Below are 22144 nucleotides of genomic sequence, written 5' to 3'. Positions count from 1 at the left end.
CCTTCCCCCCTCCCCGGTCTGCACTTCATCAAAAGGAGGACGAGGGACACTGTAAACGTCTAAAGAAAGTGCTGGGGATCTCTCGTGAGGAGAACTGGGATCACGGTCGCTGCCTTTTAGCATTTTTTCGTTGAAAAATGTTCCTTCGACCGAAATGGTTTGGTGAGAGATCAATATGCACAGTATTGAAAAAAAAAGTTACTTTATTGTTGCACAACACGTTTTGCTGTTGTTACTGTTTGTTTGATTTCATTGTCACCGTTGTGTGGCTGTGCTTCGCCCTGTGTACAATGACAATTAGGTACAACTACCGTGTGAAAAAAAAAAAAAGTGTTTTCCTATGCAGTAATGAATTCTTTTTTTTTTTTTTTACAGAAACCCCTCATAGTAAATATCTTGCGCGCTAGTCAAGGCACAGCAAGTGAACCCTCTTCATAAAAAAATCATCGGCTGAGAAAACTGGCTTTGCTATAAGTGGTACTCTGATAAAAGTGTGCATAACTTGATTTATATGCACTGCAGCTTTGACCACAAAACATATCTGATAGGACGAGACTTTGAATGAAGTGATTTGTTATAATAATAAGGGTTTACTGTACGCTCTTGCTTGTTGGTGGGCACATTATTGGGAAGCTCCATTATTTCCCGAAAGTATTCAGGCGCAGCTTTCTGGCTCATCGTAATTCTTTCAGACTAAATTACTCCGGAGTTACTTAGTGTTTCCTAGGGAATTTTTGCACTGCTAATACTCAGGATGAAAGCTTGAATTGTACGGAGTTTCAAGTTTTGCGCCTAAGTCTACTACCTTCCAGAGCCAAGGAAACTATTCGCTTGAAATTTATGGGCGGTAACATCTGACAGCGAGTTAAGCAAAAACTATTAAGCGTTATGGAAACTATCTTAACAGAGTTCATGCCCAAGTCAACTCACTCTTTCATGCGAAATATCCCTTCCTGGCAATGGTTCCACTGGGGTCGTGAGAATTCGGAACTTTGAGCGAAAAAGCCGGGGATGGCCTCTCTTTTGCCGTTCTTGTCGCAGCGTAGTGCGCTCTTCTGGGGGAGCCTTGACGAGTGTCGTCTTCTCCTGCCTCGCAGCGTCGGCAGCCGGCGGCGGCGGCGGGGGTGGTAGTGCGGCGGCCGCAGCAGCCGTCGCGGCCGCCCTGGGCCCCGTGTACCTGCAGGCCTCTTCTCGGCTGGCCGCCGCCGGAGGAGACTCCATGGCCGGCCGCGGCGTGCTGCCTGACCTGACGCCCTACTCGCTGCGACCGTACGACTTCGCCAGGCACCTGCTATCCTCGCAGAGCGCCGTCTCCAAGCTGCTCGGTGAGTGTCCGCCGGCAAGAGCTCTTAACAGGCGCAAACACGAGCCCTTACACCGCAGCAGGCACGCTATTGGTTCGGGTTCTCGTTCCACCAATGCTCACTCGGCTAATATCATCGATAGAAGGCTTTGCAGAGGTAGGTGCCACACTCGCAGAGCTGCTCCCTGTCTAGCGCCCAAGCGCAGGCAAGACCAACCTGCGTAACTTTTAGTTGTTAGGTCAGTTTTGTAATAAAATCTAGAACGCAATAGAAGAAAGGGCGCTACCGAGCCCGTGTCTGCTCAATGGGGCGATGACAGCGTTCGCTAGACCTCCATGCCAATCCCTAGTGAATCTCGGTTCAAACGCATATGGGACCGCGAGGAAAATCGCAATTCCATCTTACGTGTTAGCTCGGTGCACACAAGCACGTTCACACAAGCACGGATACTTGTCCAGCAAAAAAGAAAAAAGAAAACGCCGAGTAGAAAAATAGAAAGAGCGAGATAGAGGTGCGGATGGGCGCATTTCTCGGCGCATTTGCGGTGCCCGATGCGAGACGGCTGCCACCGCAGCGCCGCCACGCAGGGCCATAAATCATGGCGCATTCGGTTCCCGACGACCGAGGATCTGCCGTGCTCGACGCGTCCTCTCCCTCTAGTTGAGCGCAGGGCGCTCCGTAAGCGTGGCCGCCAGCAGAAGTGGCCCGTCCACGTTTCTCAACGCCGAAAGCTGGCACAGGAGTCCAAGCGGGCGATGGCCTGTCCCATACAGCCACTTTTTCCGACTATTGACTTCTATAGGGACAAGTCGTTATTAACGAAGAAAGCTATAGGCATCTGAACCACTTCGTCTATTGGCTGCCGGCGCTGTTCATCAGAAGAACTATTGGCATCTCTAGATTCCAGGCGTAGAATAACGCCTGTAAAGTAGCGTGCACCGAGAAAAGTGGGTTTGAGTGCCACTGAATCGCCAGCCTGTGGGAGCCACAGCGAGTCCGGGGGGCCGTTCCACTGGCATAGCCTCGGTAGTGCTGCACGGAAGTGTGGGATAGACGGGACACGCAGTGCTCGATGCCACCGGAGTCTCGGAACTCCCGATGGTGAAGCCGGAACTTGTCGCATCAGTCACATCTTTCGGCGACTTCTCCCGCTCAAGCAGACTCGCGGGCCGAGTGCGCGTCCGGACCCATCGTAGTCCGCTCGACAGCGAACGATCATCGTAACTCTGCCGAACCACCTGGCAGTCTTTCCTTCGCCTCAGAAGACGTGCCTCTTCAAAGGCGAACAAAACTGAACACGGACACACTCCGATTCCGAGCTCTAACTTCGGTATCAATAGCACTGTGATTGGACGGCCACAGTGATAAATAATCGTATGTCGTATGGTAGCCCTCCAAATACATCGTAGATAAAAATTAAAATAAGCGAACTAAGAACGTGTCTTCCAAGAGATACGTCACCGTTAGTGAATATATGTACGAATTGAAATCTTTATATATTTATATTTTGGCAGTAAGTTGTAATACAGACAAATCATAAAGTAATTATGCAATTAAACGACTGAGTAGCGATGATAGCTATGATAATGACGAAGTGAAGCGTTGGTTTGAAGCATGTGAATTGTTTAAACAGCAGCGTATTTGAAACCGAACTGCCCGATGAACTCGCGCTGTAAGAACAACAAATTATCCCAGGATTGACGAAATAATAACTTTATTAGCACGGTATGCGAGCAGTAAAATCTGCCAATAGTTACGCGAAATTGTCTATGCAGTCGCACCTGAATTTTGAAGACATAGCACGTGTATTGAATGCCCACAAAAACAAGTGATTGAATATTTTTAACGCGCCGACGATACACAGGCGATCAGGCGCGCCGTATGGGAGGGCTCCGGAATAATTTTGACCCTCTTGGGATCTGTAACGTGCGCCGAAACCTCCAACACACGAGCGTTTTAGCTTTTCGCCTCCATCGGAAAAGCGGCCGCCGCGGCCGGGAATCGAACCCGAGACCTTGGTCTCAGCAATAAAACGCCCACAAAAACAAGCTGTTCCGAACCGAACAGGTTTATTTTAGACTCACGCAAGGAAACACGCACAATAATGCTGTAGATTTAACTAAAACGCGCATGGTTGAGGAGCAGGTTTCTCCTACGGGCTGTTTTAATCCCGTATCTATTCAATTATCGCTGGAATTAGCGGCAGTATTCTGCGTCAGTCCTCCACGCCATGTGTTTGCTTGACTATAGGCTGAGGATACCGCAATGCTTTTACATGCAAAAATCGCTTTCAAGGGTGTCCTGGTCAACTGGAGGCCCGAGTGGAGGAATAATTCAGAATACCAGGGTAGGTCTTTCGTTGAGACCAGATAAATTTTTCGACCAAGAGCCCGGAGTCCCCAAAAAGGCGACCAGTGAAACAAGGGAAAAACATTTCTGCTGGCATGGCAGACATGCATACTCTATTGAATCGCACACTGTAACTCGTCGTAGTCACGTTCGTTGCCCGTTCGTGATCCGCCGAAGACGGTCGGTCGCGTGGTCGGCGGGCTCAAAGCACTGCAGTCCCGAATGAGCTCGTGCGCCTCGACAGAGAGGCTCCCGTAGCAAGTGTATCACACACGGACCCCGTCTGGCAAGTCATTCGGTATGCAACCACGTCGCGACAGCGCATCAATGGCGGCCGCAGTTGCGGAAGCTCGCGCTGCCATGATAGAGCCATCGAAAGCGTCGATCGAGAGATGACGGCTCTCTTGGCCGAGACAATGGCGCGCTCAGGAGACAGCCGCGCGGCCACAATTAGGTGGAAGGCCCCCAAAGGTCGTTAGCGCGCTTTCGCGCGCGCAACCGGGCTCACGGCAGCGTTGCGCGCGCGCGCGTGCGGTTCGGGCCTCATCTGCATGACAAACCGGTCATGCGCGCTGTCGCACAGGCATCGCGTACCTCTCTCCGCCCGTGGCGCGCATTAGCTGACGCCGCTAAGCTGCGGAAGAGCGAGCACCTCGCTGCCGAGCAACCCACATGCGCGCAGAAGGAAATTTGTGCCGGTAAACAGAAGCGAGTGGCTGTCTTTGTATGCCTTCTGGCCTCTTTTAAAGGGACTCTGCAATACTTCAGATAAACGCTTTCACTCTTTCCTTCGCGTCTGGAACAACTGCGAAAGCTATAGTTATCGCGAGCACGGAGCGTTACTGCGTGATCTGCTCGTCGCAGCAGATACGCTTTCTGTTTGTGCTTTGTTTTTGTAACTTTATTTTTAAAGTAGCCATCGAATGCGTTCATTGCTGCAACTAAAGGAAAGCCGTCCAACAGCCGCTACACCCCCGTCATGACGTAATTCGAGCGGTCGAGAAACGCCAAGACCAGGAAAGAGAGAAAAATCTTTTCAGCAATTTTTGGCTGAAGTACTTTGCGTCCTCCTAATCTAAGTACTGAATGTGTTGGTTCACTACGTTCTCCAAGCATTTTTTCAAAAAAAAGTTGAAAGAAGGGTTGCTGGGTCCTTTTAAGAAGCCATCCTTTTAATAGTTTTTGCTCCCAGAAACCGCGAGCGGTTGTGCTCACGGTTTACTTACGAAGGAAGCTTTCACAGCGAAACTGTACACCCGCTACTCCTGAAGGCTCAATCGCGTCGGGAATCCCCACGCCAGGACGCTTTGCAGTAAACCCTACCTTCTCTCTAATGCCCTTTAGCTCTTAATTAATATAATGCATATTTATTATACGAAAAATGATACTGCGTTTGGTCGCCAAGATGACCTTATCATATGCCGAGTTTCATTTTACACCTTACGAAACAGCACGAAAAACTCGGACAGAGAGGGGGCAAAGAGACACGAGCGCTCGTGCCAATTTTCCCTCTCTGTCCGAGTTGTTCGCGCTGTTTCCTAAGGTGTCATGTGTACCTAACTAGCCCCAAGTCAAGCTTTAGTGCGAGTTTCATTTACTTGTAATGATTAGCCAATTGAGGCGGGTGTCTCCCATGCCTGTATTCCTGCAGCGTGGTGCGTGAGAGCGGTGTCGTTTCCTCGCAGCGTGCACGGCCGGCGTGAACGCGGGTCGGTACTACGAGGGCGGCTCTCTGCGTCCCGGGGTGATCGGCGGCAGCAAGCCCAAGGTGGCCACGCCCGTGGTGGTGGCCAAGATCGAGCAGTACAAGCGGGAGAACCCCACCATCTTCGCCTGGGAGATCCGCGAGAGGCTCATCTCGGAAGGTGCGTGGTACCCTCATACGCACCGACGACTCCGCACCGGCCGAAGCCGCATGCGCGGAACTCTTCCGCTGGTTTATATATACAGCCGTCTGAAACAACTGCCGCAGACGACTGCCAGTGGGACGCGAGGAGTCTAAATCAAAAGCTTTAAATCTAATAAAAGGTGTAAGATAGCGAATTTGGTGGGTTATAAAAGGCTCGGGATGGTCAGCGCAAAGGAAAACACGGGACAAGAACACGGCTACTGCTTCTGTCGTTCCCACTCCTCTTGTTCCGTGTTTTCGTCTGCGCCGACCGTTGTAATAATGAAGATATCTTGGAAAAAGTCATCCCGAACTTGGCCGCTAATGTGAGTATATCATTACGCGGAGTTACATTTACTTGTCATAATCAGTTCACCTCGTAGTTGTAAACTAATCAGAATCCCCGTCTGCTGTCGGTACATCGGCATCTCTATACGGCAGCAGTGAAGTTAGAGAAAAAGGCTGTAGCTTTAGCTTCATCTAATGTACCCCTAAACGTATTGTACGACTTTGGACTCCTTAAACGACGATGTAACCGCGGGTACCATGTTAAACTATCAGTCAACACAACACAACACAATACTAATACGAATAACATGAAGCCGCCTCTCTCATGACATTCCAGCAGCGTCACGAAGCCACCGTGAAATGCACAACCTGATGTTTGTCTGCTAGGATAAAACTCGATTTATAAATAAGCGAATTACCTCAAAAGAATGCTAAATGTCAAATTAGAATTAACCGTTTTTGTGCATGTTTGGCGCACGTTCGGCTGCGTTTTCAAACTATGTTCAGACCGGTTATTGGGGGCAGTTTTTTTAACCCCTGCTACAACGCAATTGAAGATAGTGTGTACTCTTCTTCTGATTGCGGTAAATTCCGAGCCATGGGGTCTAGACTGGGACGGTAGTGCAAGGAATTCAATTGTTGCAGGTTTAACAACTAATCCACCTGTCCTAAGTGCGTGAGCCCCGAGATGTGAGAACGCTTTTGTTTTTTCGTGCAACTTTCTTTTTTGTGTGTTACCTTTTTAGCGACATTTTACTTAGAAGGAGCTGACAAGGCACCGAGGACAGTGCAAGGCACCCGACGAAGCGCCCTGTTGGGCATCGCTGCCATACAAAGTCGCAAGCGGCATGCGCTTTACAAAAGCACATCCAAAACTAAGTCCGTGGAATCATTCTCCTTAAGCTGAGCTAGTCCTAAATTGTTTCGGTGAAGCTTGTTCTCCGATCACAATTTCGAATTAACCCGAGGTATGCACCCACGCATTAAGCGCAGTGCGTTCGGGGCTCTGTAGAGCGATTTATAGAGGGTGTATATGCACGCGGGCGTACAGAGGAAGAGCGAGAGTGTTGTGTTCGTGATCAATACGGGCTCGGCACCCGAGGCGCACGGGAAACGCAATGTCTTCGTTTATTGGGGCGCCGCCGCCCTCGGTGCTTTGCATTTCCCCGGCCACTGCATGCAGTCGGGACCAACCTTGGGCCGCTAACCGGCGCGGACTCATTCCGCCCGGGTGCGGCCGGGCAATCTCGGGACGCACACCCTTCGTCTTTGATCCGGGGTCTATAAACGAGGGCCAGTAATGCCCCAAGTCTATTAAAACGTAACGCCGCGCCGGTCTCCCATAAGTGAGACGTCGTCGGGGCGAGCAATCAGGCGGAGGTGTGCGCGCCCGATGAGAAGAGAGTCCTCGGCTGCAGTACTCGGCCACGCGGGTCATCCCCTCCCGGGCGTTAATGAAAGATCGCTATCGCGGGTCGCCCTTTGTGCGCGGCACACGAGGTGCGCGCACACGGCGCGCGCATACAGAGCGCTGCGCGCGGCATGGGTGCGCGCCGCTCCGCCTAACGAGACACGCTAATTGGAGCGCGCCGTGCTCTGTTTGCTCCCGCGCTGGCGCGCTCGCCGGCCTTTGTGGCGCCGCGCCACTCTGCGGCGGTGGACGTGCGAAAAGGGCTGCAGCAGCAGCTTCACGAGCCGCCCTTTGTTCAAACAAACGCGAGCTTAGCTCCGACTCGGGTTCCAAGACGACGCGGCTTCACAATTCATTTGCACGTCGCCCGCGCATATGTGCTGCCACAGACACAAAAAGCACGATACGGGGCGTGTAGCTCTGTTTCATAAGCACCACTGAGCTCAAAAGGGAGCGATAGTTTCTCCGACTAAAATATCCGCGCGGATGAGGCAGACATACCCTTCATACATCCACGCCTGCCAGACTTTGGTCCCCTCGACCACCTGATTATCCATTCAAAAAAACGTATCTGTCCCTCTTTCCATCTCCCCCGGCGCATTCGTACGTTTTACCGTAAATAAACGCAGGACATTTCATAACAGCACGCGATCAAGTCAACTGCTTTCAAGGCAATGTCGTCACTACAAAAAAGAAAGAAAAAAAGCACTGGGGAAAGTAAAAGCACGGATAGAGGAGGACCCTCAGGAGCCAACAACCTCCAGCACGGGAGTCCCCAAGTCGTCGCTCAAATGCATACTTTTCTTGGGGGCAGTGGCTCTGTCGACTGCGCACTCGTGAGCATCTCGAACCGCACGCTCTCTCTGCTGCGCAGTACTACCACTACGACACGCGTTCTCTCCAGTGTGGAAGAAGGGGGGCCTCGAAGAGTTCAGAATGGAGTCGTTCGCGGGGCCGCTTCCATTGACGAGCGTCCAGCAACGAGGTGGGCGTGTCCGCGGTGCCGGAACCCTTCATTTGGCGGTCCTGGCCGCTGCGGTAACAACCCGCCGCTCGTGCGTCGGCGAGACGGGAAGCGGCTCGCGCACGGACGACCAAAGGCGACCACTGCGCAGGCCGCCGCAGGTGCCCGATGGCGTGCGACACGGGCGGGGCGGCGGAGAAGACACCGACGACCGAAACACGGGTTGAAAGCGTGGTATTAGCCGACGGGCCGTGTCATTGAATTCCTGCGAGGTATACACATACACGCATGACACGCCTGACCGAGCCGGTGGCAGCGACGACGACGTCATTGTGGCTGCCGTCGGCCCCGACCGGTCCACCGCGTCCGGGGAGGCATGCCCACGTGCCCGCTCACCGGCCGCTCGCCGCCTCAACACCCAACGCGGCCTGCTTCGCTCCGAAACGCCCGAGAGCGATCGTGTACCGCTCTTGAAACAATGCAAACCGCTCGCGCAAAGAGGAGGAAAGGAAAACAAAGCGAAACAAACGGGCACCTACTTAGAGTACCTGGAACAAAGCTTAGCAATTTAACGTTTTTTGTCAACGCCGAGAAAGTATATAGGTGGTTTCCGAAAGAAACATGACCACCCACTTTTGTGTGCAGTCTTTACCACCCAGTGTGGGTGGTTGCAAGGGAGAGCTGGGATTTGAACAATCGCTCTACTAATAGAGCTCGGTTCTTTTTCAAAAACAGCATTCACAAGTCACGGCGACATTCAGAAAAAGATATGCAGTGCAGATTTTCTAAAACACTTGCGGTGGGCATTGCTACCAGTCGACGGGGCGAGGGAGAAGCGGTTTTGGTAAAAGTAGATGATTTCTAAATTTTTAAAGGTTGGGCTAAAAATGACGTTTCGCCTTTCTTTTATTTTTGGGTGCTATTTTTGGGTGACATGCAGCAAATGGTGGATGTAACAAAAATTGAGATATAATGAAATATGGTGCCAAACAAAATTTTATGCTCCATGAAAGTAATACCTGAATTGTTGTGACACGTTAATAAAAGCCTCATTTATCTCAGGTTAAGACTCTCTCGATTAGCACCCAATTTTTGCCCCCGAATTTCAGAAAGCTGTAAGGCTCGCAAACGAAGGCCCCTTCTTTTGGCCGCACGTTCATTTGTCGCTTTGTTACAAAGCAATAATAAAACTAAAAGATAAAATTTCAGAACTCGCACCGTGCCGATACTAAATGAGAGTCGACGTATTTACAATCCATTCACGAAGTCATTTATGCTGTGGACCCATGTGGCAGTAGCGTACATTGTATACAGGTCTTGCGCAATGCCGTAGCATGTATGCAGGAGCGCAGCTCGGCGCCCAGCCGACAACGTTATCATTCCGGCCCATTCATATTTCACTCGCCAGTAAGGACGGGCGGGGTGCACCAACGTGCCGGCCTTAGACGGACTCATATCGTACGCGGTCGCCAACCTGGTGGCCCACCCGTTATTTCCCGCAGCGAGGCAATTCTCGCTAACGGCCGGCTTCCCCCAAAAAAACGGCACTACGATTTGGTTCGATGGCCTCAGCGATTGTTACGACGGCTGCGTCCTTCGAGGCTTTGGGCGTCCGCGGAGGCGCTGCATGCGTCGCCGTCGCCATCCGATTTCCGCGGACCGGAGGGATCTTTCTCGATAAGGCGCTCTCGAAGGACGCGCACATCGAATGGAAATGCGCCTGTCCGCACCTGTGCCGCCGCCGCGTCGAAGGGTGCCTCCGCCTTGCCCTTTTCTCGCCAACAGCGCCTTTATCGCCGCCACGTATAGCCGGGAAGCTGCTGCCACTGCCACCGCGGGGCTCTTTAATATGCACGCGCGGCTGCGCGCAGCCGACAAATATAATCGGTATCCAAGTCACGTGGCGCTCGAAGCTTGGCCGCTGGAACGAAGCCGAGACCTTTCTCGGCCCTCTGAAAGAAAATGCTGGAACCAAGGAAGTCGCGAGGGACATTAATGGGTCACTGCGAACCAGCGTACTTCGTTTCGTAACGAACAATGAGCCGTTTATAGCTAGTCATTAGCCACATTTCGTCCCAAAAAAGAAACAGTAGAACAGGTATCTGTATCAGCTCCTCAAAAGTGCATTCTACAAACTATATGTTGGTGAAATAGCGTACGACTTACTTCAATGTTTCCTTAAATCTAGACGCGCAAATTTGGGGTTCCAAATAAAAAAAAAGTGCACGGGCCAAGAGAAATTATGGTTGACCGCACAGGTCGCAGCTTGGGATACGTTGAACTTCAGAAAAACTAACCGACATAAAAATTTGCGGAACCGAAAAAACAAATGTCTCCGCAATTAAAAGCAAACAGCCTCTTTTTGTGGGCATGGCGAGCCATTGGTGATTCAATGCATGTCATAAGCGTGACCATATTACTTTGGCCTCAAAGCGGGCGAAGTGCACAGCTCTGTTGATGTTGGGTTTGAATGAAATCTGGGCCAACAAGATATAAAGCAAACAGAAAAAAAGGGTATGCTTTACCGTAAGAATGAATGATTGATTGCTTAATTACGGGGTTTAACGCACCGAAGCTACTTCTCGGCTATGAGGCGCGTTGTATTGGGGAGCTCAGGATTAATTTTAACCACATGGGTATCTTTAACGTGCACCTAAATTTCGATACATGGGCGTTTTCGCTTTCCGCCTCCATCAGAAAAGCATCCACTATGGCCAGGACCGAACCAGAGACCGGGACTCAGCAGCACGACGCTTTAACGACTAAGTCATCGTGGCGGGTCCTACCGTAACATTCAAGGTCGCCTTCCTACACGGCCTTCAAATGGGGACGAATAAGATAAAATTAGCGAGAGCTCGAATTCCCAAACAAAATGTGCATGTTCTTAAATACTATAGATCCAACCAATTTTTCTAGTGTTCGGAAATTTCTGAAAACACGCGCTTCACGAAAGTGGCCCGAAAGCAGTGCCTCACGTGTATACTGGCAGCAAAGCATACCTGTTGTAACGGGTGCATCATGTAAGGACCTATGCCAGTAGCCCTGCAGATAACACTTAAGACAACCGGCGGCGGGGAAGTGGTGGTGGGGGTACACGACGGCTCCATCGCCGGGGGGTGGGCGTGCGCCCGTGGCTTCCGGTGGCAGGATGTTTGCCAAAGGTGGTCGCCGCCCGAGTACGGTGTCCCCGTGCACCGAAAAGCGCCGCCAGACGCTTTACTCTTCCGATGCCCCGGCTCATGACCGCAGTGCCAAACACACTTTTCCCCTCCACTTCACTCCTTTCCTCTCTGCCACGCGTCTCGTTTCTCTCAATGGCTGAATGTCTTATCAGCGGTTAAAACTTGCCGCGCAAACCTGCTATTCTTAAGCGGAGTAAGCAAGTGCAAGGTGGCAATCCTTGGGCTGTTCCAGCGCTTTCGCTCCCCTACCATGAGCAACAGAGACTTTGAAATTCTCGCGATATGCGGGCTCGGAACTTTGGACCATCTTAGTTATAAGATCAGATTTCGCCTAATTCTAATAGCATACTCATCGCTCATTGTAGTAGGGCCTTGCACATGACACCGGGTTTGGTTCGGCTGAAAAATAGGCCTGTATATGTTGATCGCTCTTACGTATTTGCTCGCTTAGTGTCCTCCCAATCGCGGAAAGCAGAACGACATTCGCCTTTGCAAAGCCGTCTTTAGACGAGGAGGGAGTAATGAACTCACGGTCCGCCATATTGGGTTGCAGTCAGCATATTGCCTTTCTTCGTTGTCGCATTATTTTACGATCTAGCTGGTGCAATATAAGGTGGCGTACGTAAACCTTTTACGGTCACACTGCTGACGTTCATGAATGCGCGCCAGATGTAGGAACTCATGCATCGCACAGAGAGCGCGTTCGTAGTCGTTGCTTTATCAGGCGGAGTTGTTCGCCTTCTGTATACGGTGGGGAGTTCCAGAAGTTACAGGCAAAGGTAGCCAAGATGGGGGCCAATGAATTGGGTACTGTGACTTCTTTGTCACTTGACTCGCTTCGGCTTAGCGAGGAAATCCAGGGTTTTCCACATGTTGCGAATCAGAGATCCACAACGATTGCGGAAGGAATCGAGAGCGATCCGGAACTCTTTATTGCACTTCGTGATTCTTTGCGTCTGGAATATCTGGTCAGTCCGGAGGTTGTTTTGCCATTCAGCCCAACAGTTACTCGCGCCTTTTTAGAAGAGCAAAAATCGTTGGCTGGTCCCCCCCCCCCAACCCCGTTCGGCATCCGCAAAGTCGAGCTTCTTTCGTCTCCCTCAGAGCGCTTCATGCCCCCCTTTGCCTTGAATGCGAAAGGTGTGCGGCTTGGCATGACCGTACTCTTAGAGGAGGCACTGAAGACGACAAAGCACGCTTTGTCCACCTCGGCCACCGGGACTGCGCATCACATTCGCACCCACATTCATGGGTGTGCGCGTATGATCGTTGTATGCACACGCGTGGTTGTGCACGCATTTTGCACTCGGTGTATCCATCCACGTGCTTGTGACGTTGAAAGAGAAATTTTTTTTGCTTCACGCGAACGCGTTCATTATTGTCTAATTGTACGCCCACGATGCTGCCAACGCAGAAGACGTCCCGAGCAACTCAGCTGAACGACTCGCTGCTCGCGACACGAAAAACAGCAAACTTGACAGTGGATGTGGCTCGAAATGCGTTCAGCACGAAATGAGGTCATGCGTGAAAAAAAGTGCGCGGCCAAAAATGTCGCATGTTCGTCTCCGCGTCCGTAAACAGACGTGTGCACGAAGGGGAATAGTTGTGCGTGCACCTGCCACGTAACTACAAGATTTAGGGCGTTCATTAAAAAGAGAAAATCGACCGCGCAACTTTATTACTTCAGCAGCTGCTGTCGGACGGGGCATGAGCGAGGACGGCATTTTGTGTTGCTATTTTGCAGGGTTTTTTTCTCGTTTGTATGAGGAGTTCCATGACGAAACTTTGACGGCTCACAGCTGAACCTTCTTGAAGCCATTTGAAGAACAAGCTCAAGGAAGGTCAGGTACTCAATGTAACGCGACCGACGACTTCTAATGTGAAAAAAGAAAAAAAAAACAACACGCGACGCATTCTTAGTTGTTTTTGGCGCTCTCAAGAAGCGAGACCGGTCACCTTTCAGACAGACCGTAAGGCAGACAGATACCTTTCAAGGGAGTCGCGTCTTTGTCGCGAGGTGCGGCCACGCATGACGTCCAGCGAAAACGACAGTGGATAGCGCGCGCATAATATAATGCGAGCCGGTCGCATGCAGGGGTCCGAGAGGAAGCATTGTCCGTGTTTTCCTCTGGGCGAGTCCGCAACGCCGTCTGTGTAGGCGGACCCGCATCCCTGCGCGCCCCTCGAGTGTCCGGCGAAGGCAGCATGCTCGGCAGACCACGTCCCTGCTTCTGCGCACTCCCGGCAGCTTCGCTCACACTCGGAGTTGAGAGGCGCTCTTGGCGGGTGCGGAATCAACGCTTCCCGCACAAAGGGAGAGAAAAAATACACGAGAGTGACAATTTGCTGGATAAGTAACTCGTACCGTCTCACATACGACTGAACTCTAAAATACAGAATCGAAAAAGAGAAACATTCTATAAAAGAATGCGAGGAAGGTGTAGAGAGAAAGATAGAGAGAAAACGAACAGATTATAAATTCTAGTCAAGCTTATTCAGCTCTTTTGGTTTTCTCAATGACGTCTAAAGGGACAGACAACTGATTTTGGTCGAGTATATTTTCTTTATTCTAAATGAAAGGGCATCACTTAAAACAGCTCAACCCGAAAAAATTTTACTGATAGCGCCTTGGAAATTTTAAAATCACAATTTTCAGATCTACCAATGCGCGTCCGCCAAGAGAAATGCTGGTAACCGTGACAATCAGCCGTGCTGCAGCATACTCTTAACTGCACGCAAGATTACAAGAGGTGTTCCAAAACTTTTCCCGGCTAGAACAACAACAATGTGCAACCTTTCCTATTCCTTCATGCGGTTTTTGAATCATGCGTTGAAGTCGACGGAATTGTTTGGGCATGTAAGGTAGTTGTGGAATCTCTTTGAGGAGATCACAGCTGCATCGCCATTGACCGCCATCAACATGCTACGGCCAGCCAGCCTGGTCGACCTGATGGCGGCCTTCGGCCAATCTCTCTTAACTGGCATCATCATCATCATCATCATGTCTCGGTTTTCTTCCTCCTCACTCTTTCCGCTCGACGTTCCATTGAACACAGACCTCGATGGTCGCTTCTCTGCCCCCTTGACGCTTGATTCTGGTCCCCGGGGGTCGACGGATCCAACAGTAGTGTCTATGTTTAGACACTACATGGCACCGCCTTTTAGATTTCAGAAATGGTAGTGAGAAATTGAACTTATTTCGGTCTATTTATATAAAAGTCCCTTGCGGTTATCCTAATATATAAAACGCTGGCTTTCATACGAGGTGAAGGACTTGTACTCCACACAAATCAGTTGTCTGTCGCTTTAAAGTCGCCTATTTTTATAAATTATTCCCAGTTGTTCTTTTAGCATTGTTTGGTAGACCCGGCGCTCACTGCACGAGGCATATGTGTTAAGAAGCACGCGGAAGGAACGAGGTGAGAGCGAAAGGACGTTTAAACCTCGTCTTACACCGCTGAGCAGCAGCTTTTCCTGCGTTCCGCTATACATACTCGATAATCTCATGGTGTCGTGTAACAGCGTCACAATGCGAACAATCAGAGCTGGGGGACCGGAGGAGGCGTTATACGCACGGGGTAATTTTGTAGAAGACCAACTGAAAGTTCAAAAGTACATCGTCATGCTCGGTACGTTACCCCCAACTACTTCACGCCAGCCATAAAGTTGAAGTAATGGGAAGCCAAGAAACCGGTGGAAGTGGTAACTGGCGCCGTTAAAAAACGTCATGAAATGTCAAAATTGCCAATGCACATGCAGCCATCTTGTCCCCCGGAAGCACGCGGAACAACTGAGAGCCACTCAGAAAAACGCTTGCGGTGTTATGACGAAATCAGTGAGTAAATAATTGTATCGTTACCTTTTTCCTGCTTTCATTCTCGTAAATCACAAGCGTCGGAGAGCGAGCCGTGGTAATAACTACGCGTAAATTCTCGTATACGACGGATACGCTCACACCATTCTTCCGCGTATTCGAGGTTCCACTAGTTATTCACTGAGTTAACAGGCATATCACATTCCGGTTCTTTTTTGAACTTCCCGCCTAACAGTGCAGGCAGCATCCACGCAGCGGGGAGCACGGACAGAGCCGATTGTGCGGAGACTATCTATCTAACGCGTGCCCTCCAGAATCACAAAGGAGCGTTGCCAAATCGATGTCTTTCACGCCACCTTTGGGTCAGCGCGGGCGTGTCAAACACGACGGTTGCAGGTTGATGATGCCGACGCGAACAATGCACGCACTCGGCGCGGCGCTATACCGCGCAGCCTGGGAATCGGCTGCCGGTGCGCGCGAGGGTTCGCATGGGATCGTCGCTTCACGCGTTGCCAAAATACCGGCGATGTGCTCGAGGCAGGCCGCGTATAGACCGGCTCGTAATCTGAGGGGCTGTTTTTATGGCTGTCCGCCCGGAGAATCTCAATTGCGCGCGCTGCCTGGAGTTCGGCGGCAGAGACATTTTACCAGTGGCTACACTTGGGCTTTTTGTTCTTGTGCCCGCAGAGAGACGACTCTTGTGAGGCGGCACTGGCTACCTTTCTACATTCGTTTCCTGCATTTGTGCCTCCGAGTCCTATTCTTTTTATTTCTGCCTCAGACGAAGGTCGAGTTTAACGCCCTTCAACGGCTCCTCTCTTCCGCTCGCTTCCTCGGTGGCTGTGTAGTCTCAAGCGCGGGCCGCGCCGGCCGCACGGCTGTGTTAGCTGAGTGTCCCTATCGGAAGCTGACTGACGAACTTACAAGTGGCCACTGCTCGGCGTAGGTTCATTTAAGTGACGCTCAAGCGCCGTCTCTACTGGACTGGGTAGAAGGAGGTGGTTCAACTCGGGTAGAATAAGCAGGGACAGCCACGTCGTTTGCAGCTCCCAAGACGCTATTATCAGTTTTATTCCCGGCAGAAAATCCGAAAGATCTTCGTCCGTTTTGCGGTCTCTTTTGATATAGAAGCTGCACCATTGACAACACCGTAACTTTGTATTGTCCCAGCGCCAACGCGCCATGTTGCGATTGATATTTCCTGTAGAACGACAACGCGCTTCGTCTCTCGTCCCTGCTCTACCAGCGTGAAGCTTCGAAGTACTTGGCAAGTACATCTTCGTCTCATTACGTCGGGTGGCTCGCTGCAGGAATAATACTTTTTCTCAAGACCGACATGCGGCCCCCCAAAAAACAGGTTTGCATATGTGTTCGGTCGGCCCTGTGTGAGGTGGTTCGATTTCACGAATAAAACAAGGTATATACTTGAGAAGCGGCTTATCTGCGGATGATTACGGTAAAAATAAGCATTTGAAGGGCTACAGGTTTATCCTAGCAAGCAAAGATGGGGCTGTCTGCTTCACGGGGATTTTGTGGTGTTGCTGGAATGGCCCAGGAGATGCGGCTTCCTGTTATTTGTATTAAAACTCTGACTGATAGTTAACTATACGAAACCCACCGACAAAACTTCCTACTGTTATGCAGTCGTTTTACCAGTTTAACGTGATATAATTTGGTTAGACGTAGTTCTGATAAAACATGATCGTGTAGCAATTTTCTTGTAACCGTACTCCTGCCGTATAAGTCCATGCATTGGCAGCAGACGGGAATACCGAATTGTTACGAATTTACACCGTACTGATTCATTGTAGCAAGTAAAAAACTCAGCGTTATGATAAAGTCTTCTTAGCGGCCTATTGCGGGATGTCTCTTTTTCTATAATATCTACAATACATTGAGAGCTACCGAGCATTCACGAGATAGTTGGCTTTGCCATAAAGTATTTTCTGTCGGCGCAAACCATATAACCATTCTGGGGGAACAGCGTACACGCTGTTGCTGTAAAGAAAAAAAACTCCCACCTCCCCTCGCGGGAACCCCTATGTAGATGCGACGCATAGGGGGTTCACGTTGCAGCGTTGGACAGCGGAGGAACGGCGCTGGAATGATGGAGCGGAGCGGCGCAGGCACCGCGTTTTATAGCACGCATAACGGTGAGGGGACGCGCCGACGCCAGTGCGTCTGCCGCAGCTATGACGCAACACAATCCAACACAATCCACTTTAATCCAATCCAAATCCAAGCCAAGCCAATCCAATCCAATCCAATGCCCCTCGCGAGAGAGTGTTCGCTATCAGAGAGGAGAGGGGGTGAGCGGCGGAGAGCGCAGCTGGCGCGGCGAGGAGAATGGGGGATGGGTGGACGCCGACAACGCCGACAACGCCGGATGGATGCAGGGACAAGGCGAGTGAATGAGATGCGTTCGCATCTAAAAACTGACTACGTGCACTCGCACCCAGGCAGTCCGCTTAGATGCCCGAGGCAGGAACACAAAGGTGCCGGAGAGGTAGCTCTTTTTATCAGTGTCACGCAAGGTATTGATAAGGTTCAAAGCGCGACATACACTTTAAGAAGTCTCCTTAGGTCGTCTCCACCACCGCGCCCCAGAATAATTACTGATTGAGGTGACCAAGTGGGCAAATTCGGCGAATGACGAAGGCCAACATATGATCTGACTTTAAAAAATGCCTGTGCTGTTACATTGGCGACGGCGACCCCGTACCGAGCTCCGTCGCCTCCGCCATGTAGTGGTAGCGTGGGGAACAAGCGGCGAGCTGCAGAGCTGCCTCGGTGTTGACGACAAAGAGCCGAGGGTATAACCTAAGTGTTTTACTGCATGGAGAGGGATGAACCGCGACGATACAGGAACTGCATGGCAGTCAACGGGCAGTGCGACGCTCTCAGTTCAGTCCCTAATGCCGACTGATAGGAGCCACCGAAAGGGCGGAATTTATACACAGAAGCGGCACCGGACAAACAGCCTTTCCAGGGCTTTGCGCATGGCCCGAGCAAAGTACACACACACACACACAAGAATACCCTTTCTTGGTCTCGTGATAGCCAGCGCACGTTGAGTTTAAGAGAGGGGGGAGAGGAGATCTCAGTGGGAGGAGTCTGTTGGCAGAGTGAAGTCTCAACACGACGCCGCTAGAACCAGTTTTTTTTTTTTTTGCTACTCTCGCGGGCGCGAATCGCTGCCTACAAGGTCCCGTGCGGCACACATGCAGCGGCTTGTCGATATTTGTTGAGGGTGGGCGGGCTTTGCTGCAACACAGGAAACTTCCCCGCGCTACACCAAACTTTTAGCACGCGCACAGTGCGAAGCGGCGCGCTGAATTGTAACAGTGCGCAGGGACAACACGCAAGGCGTTAAAGGGTTTTGCACTGCGCAGTGTACTGGCGCAGATGTCCCTTTTCCCTCAGATTGAATGCTCGGCCACGTCATTCATCGAATTTGCACACTAGAACACTTCAATTGTGTTACAATTGCATACGAAAGGGAAAGTCGTCTGCGCGTGTACATGCAACCGTATCCGTTGTCTATCTCCTGCAGGCGTGTGCAGCAACAACACGGCGCCCAGCGTGAGCTCCATCAACCGGATCCTCCGCAACCGCGCCGCCGAGCGCGCCGCAGCCGAGTTCGCCCGCGCCGCGGGCTACTCCATGTACCACCCGTACGCCACACTGCCCTGGCCTTCGCCCGCAGCCGCCGCGGCCGCGGCAGCCGCTGCGGGCAACCCCGCCGCCCTCTGGTCGCCCTTCCTCGCCGCACCCGTGGCCGGACCCCCGCACGCGGCGGGCATCGGCTCGAGCCCCGCAAACTCGAGCCCGGACCCCAGCGCACTGGCCTTCCGAGCACGCACGGCCGACGACCGTGAGTATACCCCTATCTCTATGACGCCTCCGGACAGACGCGCCACGAACAGCCTGCATCCAATCTAACGAAAATGCTACTCGAATTTGTTTTTTTTTGTTTTTTTTTGCGAGCAGTATTTACGGTCAACCCTTTCGCCTTTAGGGGAAACTTTCGCACAGTACAGGGGGGATTAAAAGAAATACGAACAGCGGAGTCCACAGCCTCGGACGCATGCCGCACCGTCTGGCTGCACTGTCAGTAAACTGCGCGCATGCGTAGTTGTTTCAGAGTGTTTGAGAGTGTGGCCTACTGTTAGGGGAAATACTTGATAAAGAAGTGACGTCGGTCATTTATCTTGAGGCGTCTTTTTACGCTCTGTCGCCACTGAGCATCCTCTTATCTACTACATTCAGGAGCCAAGGGCGCGGCAGGTTGATTGCAGCTAGCATGATGCCCTTCAACGATCATCCTGCTCAGTGGCGACGCAGCGTGAAAAAGCGCCTCAAAATAAACGACCGGAGTCGCTTCTTGATCAAGCATTTCCCATAAGTGTAGGCCACACTCTCAAACGCTCTCGAAGTAGTGCGCATGCGCGCAGTTTACCGAATTTTCAGCCAGACGGTGCAGCATGCGTCGGAGGCTGTGCGCTCCGTTGTTCGCATTTCTTTTAGTGCCCCCTGTACGTGGTAGTTAATGTTTGTCGCCCACTAAAGGGCATTACGAGCCTCGTTAGTCACCCCCTCGCATGTGACGTGACGAAAATATGAACGTCCTGAGGCAAATTATCTTAAATACAATTTTACAGCTAAGCTGTTTAACCTCCAGACCATTCGAAACATATGTGATTTGGTTCCAGACGGTTCAAAATAAAATGTTTTATCTCTGTGTCTTTGAAGAAATCAATATTACATGTCGGTTTTCTCTCGTAAACACACGTGTGAATCATTATCTGCCAAAATTCGCAATTTCGTGTGCAGAAATTGTGCTGGGGAAAACGGGCGCAACATGAAGGTTTCATTGCACACTACATTCCATAGCACAAGCTTAAACTCGGCAGTACAGCTCAGATGAAGGGAGCGGAAGACCGCAACCATACGAGGAAATAGACAAGCATACCAAATGTTCCGTTGTCCTCAACTCTCCTATTACGCGGCAGCAGGAACGAGCGGTGGCGCAACGCGTAGGAGGTAGATAGCAACCACCCTAAAGCGTTGACCGCAAAGCCAAGCGTCGTAAGGGGCAAGATTGCAAGGCCCTTTGACTATGCGAGGCGGAAGCAAGGAGTCTTAGGCGTTCAACTTGACATTCATGTTTTCGCATTCACAACCCAGAAGAATTGTTCAGGTGCCTTCGGACTTTTGTTTTGTAACTTTGCAGCCAAGTGATACCGAAACAACTTCGCGGCGCAATAGCCGCCTAAGTAATGGTTCGGCCCATCAATTATTTTTTAGTCCGGCTTCCTAAAAATACACAAATGTCTAACAGGCAAAGCACCCTTTAAAGGCGCGAGTGAACATTGTAAATCATTCGAAACATATGGGATTTGGTTCCAAATGGTTCAAAATAAAACGTTTTATCTGTGTGCCTTTGAAGAAATCAATATTCCATGTCCGTTTACTCTCGTAAACACGCGTGTAAATCATTATCTGCCAAAATTCGCAATTTCATGTAACGGTCGCTCAGGACATACGAAAAAAATATGACAATCATACATTGATGCGAGAGCATTCTTTAGACCCCGTTACTGGTTTTGATTGCTTTCTGACCTCACAACAAACCTCGTATATATGTTGTAACGAATGAATTACTGCACGCATGGTGAAGCATATGAAATCAAGAGCAATGACCAGCTTTCTGGCTCTCTGCCTTAAAGACAGACCACGCAGGTAGCCTGTAGAGGGTGCATCACTGCACACACGGTGTTACTGCGGGGAAGCATATTAAATCGGTACGTGTACATAGCTCCAATGGCTTGAAATTGGCTTACTTCTTCGTCATAGCAGCACTGTTCGATACCTGGAAAGACGCAGAAGCACTTTTTTTCCCCTAAACTGCGCCAGGAAGCGATGTCCCCATCTCCTGGGGGATCGGTGACGAATGCGGCGACAAACGCGCGTGAGTGGTAAAGTCAGATTCACCCTCCACCCCCCGCCCCCCTCGACATGTACTCATAAAAATGTAAAATGTGCAACCCCCTCTCCAAGCGCAGTGCAAACATGGATATGGAGCCTCGCAAGGGGTCCCCTCCCATGGCAGAGCTGCATCATTACGAAGGACTGGGATGTCTCAGAATTTGACAAGTTTCTACTTGTCTATTTTTTATCTTCTTTCCTTTCCATACACTAGTCGAGCGGCACTCAGGCTGCATTGAAGGTTAGGCTAAGTTAGGTTGCGTTAAATCAAGTAAGGCGAGCCGGAAAACGCTAATCATGACGGAAACCGCGTGGACTGAGCGACGCAATAACGGCTCCCACGGTCTGACCGGACAAGAGAAATGCGCGTAGTTCAAAAAGAGCAGCCCTTGACTGCAGGGGAGTGAAAATTACAAAGCTTGAAATATACTGCCCTCGAGCGCAAGCTGGACGGGATACTCCAGAACGACTTGCAAAAAAAAAGAAAAGTTCTTACCATCGTGGTCTTTACAACGCTGAGCCGCGCCACGCGTACAAGGAAGGCCACGTAAGCTTTGCTTACGTGGCCTTGGCATTGGGCAGGCGCAAGAGCAAGAGCAAGAGCAAGAGCAAGAGCAAGAGAGGTATAGCAAGAGCATTCCGGACGAAGCAAATGTGACGTAATGGGATTTTCACTGGCTTTTTTAAAGTAAGTACGTGGCTGAGAGCTTGGAAGTAACGTACTTCTGGTAACAAATGAAATCACCGGTTTCTGGTCTACACCTAAGTGTCATTTAGAATAGATTACTCGCTGCTGTCACCTATCTGAGGCCAATGTGGTTCTAGTGGTATTTCAATACACTTAGATAAACTCTCTGTACGTCGAAGGGTCCTCACATCTACTTAAATTCCTCCCGCAAAGTTAGAAGTTGTTATCCCTGTTCCGGCAAACTAATTGCTTATGGGTGCCTTGAAAG

General features: G+C 50.8%; 1 protein-coding gene across 5 annotated transcripts in view; it reads left to right on the top strand.

Annotated features, from left to right (window-relative positions):
* LOC144178265 (paired box protein Pax-6-like) overlaps positions 1-22144 on the top strand; it is a 174237-nt gene that overhangs the window by 137867 nt on the left and 14226 nt on the right. For all 5 annotated transcript variants that reach the window (XM_077705990.1, XM_077705989.1, XM_077705986.1 and 2 more), the window contains 3 exons: positions 1098-1325; positions 5339-5518; positions 18754-19074. In XM_077705990.1, coding sequence (XP_077562116.1) covers positions 1098-1325; positions 5339-5518; positions 18754-19074 — 729 coding nt within the window. The remainder of the gene's footprint in view (positions 1-1097; positions 1326-5338; positions 5519-18753; positions 19075-22144) is intronic.

Source organism: Haemaphysalis longicornis, unplaced genomic scaffold, assembly GCF_048455015.1.
Source record: "Haemaphysalis longicornis isolate Haplotype H1 unplaced genomic scaffold, Haemaphysalis longicornis Haplotype H1 scaffold_4, whole genome shotgun sequence".
Lineage (NCBI taxonomy): Eukaryota > Metazoa > Arthropoda > Arachnida > Ixodida > Ixodidae > Haemaphysalis > Haemaphysalis longicornis.
This window is presented reverse-complemented; position numbering and strand designations above follow the sequence as displayed.